The 1609-nt window shown below is 47.5% G+C and overlaps 1 protein-coding gene across 1 annotated transcript in view; it reads left to right on the top strand.

Annotated features, from left to right (window-relative positions):
• Positions 1-1038: 1038 nt before the first annotated feature.
• The window catches only part of grin1b (glutamate receptor, ionotropic, N-methyl D-aspartate 1b), a gene marked incomplete in the record, with an annotated part of 49395 nt that continues 48824 nt past the window's right edge, over positions 1039-1609 (top strand). Inside the window, 1 exon segment of the mRNA XM_014022811.1 lies at positions 1039-1535. Within this exon segment, the coding sequence (XP_013878265.1) occupies positions 1532-1535 (4 nt within the window).

Below are 1609 nucleotides of genomic sequence, written 5' to 3'. Positions count from 1 at the left end.
ATTATTTGTCGGCTGACATCAAACTCGAGGATAAAAGCTCAGACAGGTTTGCTCCTGCAGGTGCAGCCAGATACGGGAAATCTCACGAGACTTCCTGAGACCATGCGTGATTTCGGAGTAAACAAACATGGCCGACCAGGAGGAAATGAGGGTGAGAGTTTGAGGATTATTTATTTTTTACAGAGAAAAAAACGAACAAAAAAATAAATAAAAAGACATCTCCAACATCCAGCAGACTTTAGGCCGTGTTTGTTTACGTCACTTTGTGTCTCTTCCTGATTGGCTGCACGTCTCGTCCAATCAGCTGCAGCTCGTTTGTTCTGAGGAATCAGATCATCTTTAGAGCATCAGCAGAATAAGATCAGGACAAAACTCTCCGTGTGAGCTCACATGTTGGTGCTCAGAGGAACACAGACCCAGAAAGGTCCCTGGCTGGGATTCGATCCGGCAACCTTCTTGCAGAATAATGTCACCCCGCTGGCCGGAAACCCTGCTTTAACAGAGTGTAAGTGGCCCACGGACCACCAGTTGATCACTAACAGGTTTTATTTGTGAGACGGAGCAGAGGTGGTTCCACGACGACCTGGGTCAGGCCTAGAACTGCTGAGACTGGACTAAAGGTTCTACCAGGACTGTGACCAGGTTCGAAATGACGTCATCACATCAGCAGAGTTTTAATGAGATCAGGTGACTCAGCTCTTCTGATTGGTTCATAAAATCAACCTGATTCAGGTTCTTCCAGTTTGTTCATAAATTTATCAGATTTATTTTAATCATTTAATTATTTTTTAATTATTAAATGTTGTAACTTTTCCATTTATTTTTTTGTCTAAAGACAAATTTTATGGACTGTTGTTTTAGTCAAAATACAATAAATAAATAAATAAATAAATAAATAAATAAATAAATAAATAAAACAGTTGATGAAAGTATTTTCATAAAGTCAGAGGTAATCAGATGTCTGGGATTAAAACAGGACTCGTGCCCGCGCTGGACTCCGACAGACGCGCGCGCTTCCTCTGACAAGAGCGCGCCGAGACGCGGGAGCGCGCCTCACTGATCCAAGGACAGAGCTGCGGACGCGCGCGAGCATCAGGTCACCTGAAAGTCCTCCAGCTCCACGAGACCGAACCGACCCAGAAGATTCGGTCCGGTTCGGTCCTGCAGAGGAAAAAACCGAGCCGAACCCGAATTCCGAGGCAGGTGAATCAACAGGACCAGGACGAACCGAGCCCGCGGGTCCCGCGTCACAGAACCCCGACCGGAACCGAAACCTGGCTGTCAGAGAAGCAGCCAGAACCAGACCCAAAAGGTCCGACCCGGTTCAGTCATCAGTAATTCAGAGAACACACAGGAACCTTTTTAACCCAACCGAACCGAACCGAACCGGAGCGTGACCCGTCTGATTACTGAGATCATCGGGAACCGAACCGGAGCAGACTGGACCGGATCAACAGGAGACCAACGGACCTGCTGGGAGACTCCGAGGACCGGCAGCTGAGTCAGAACCAGAACCAGAACCCGCAGCTGGATGAGTGAGTGTCTCTGGTTCCGTTTGGGTTCGTTGGTTCTGTTTTCATCCAGAGTCCGGATTTGATCTGGTTCAGGT

Source organism: Austrofundulus limnaeus, unplaced genomic scaffold (assembly GCF_001266775.1).
Source record: "Austrofundulus limnaeus strain Quisiro unplaced genomic scaffold, Austrofundulus_limnaeus-1.0 Scaffold343, whole genome shotgun sequence".
Lineage (NCBI taxonomy): Eukaryota > Metazoa > Chordata > Actinopteri > Cyprinodontiformes > Rivulidae > Austrofundulus > Austrofundulus limnaeus.
Note: the sequence above shows the minus strand (reverse complement) of the source record. Positions and strands in the feature narration are given on the sequence as shown.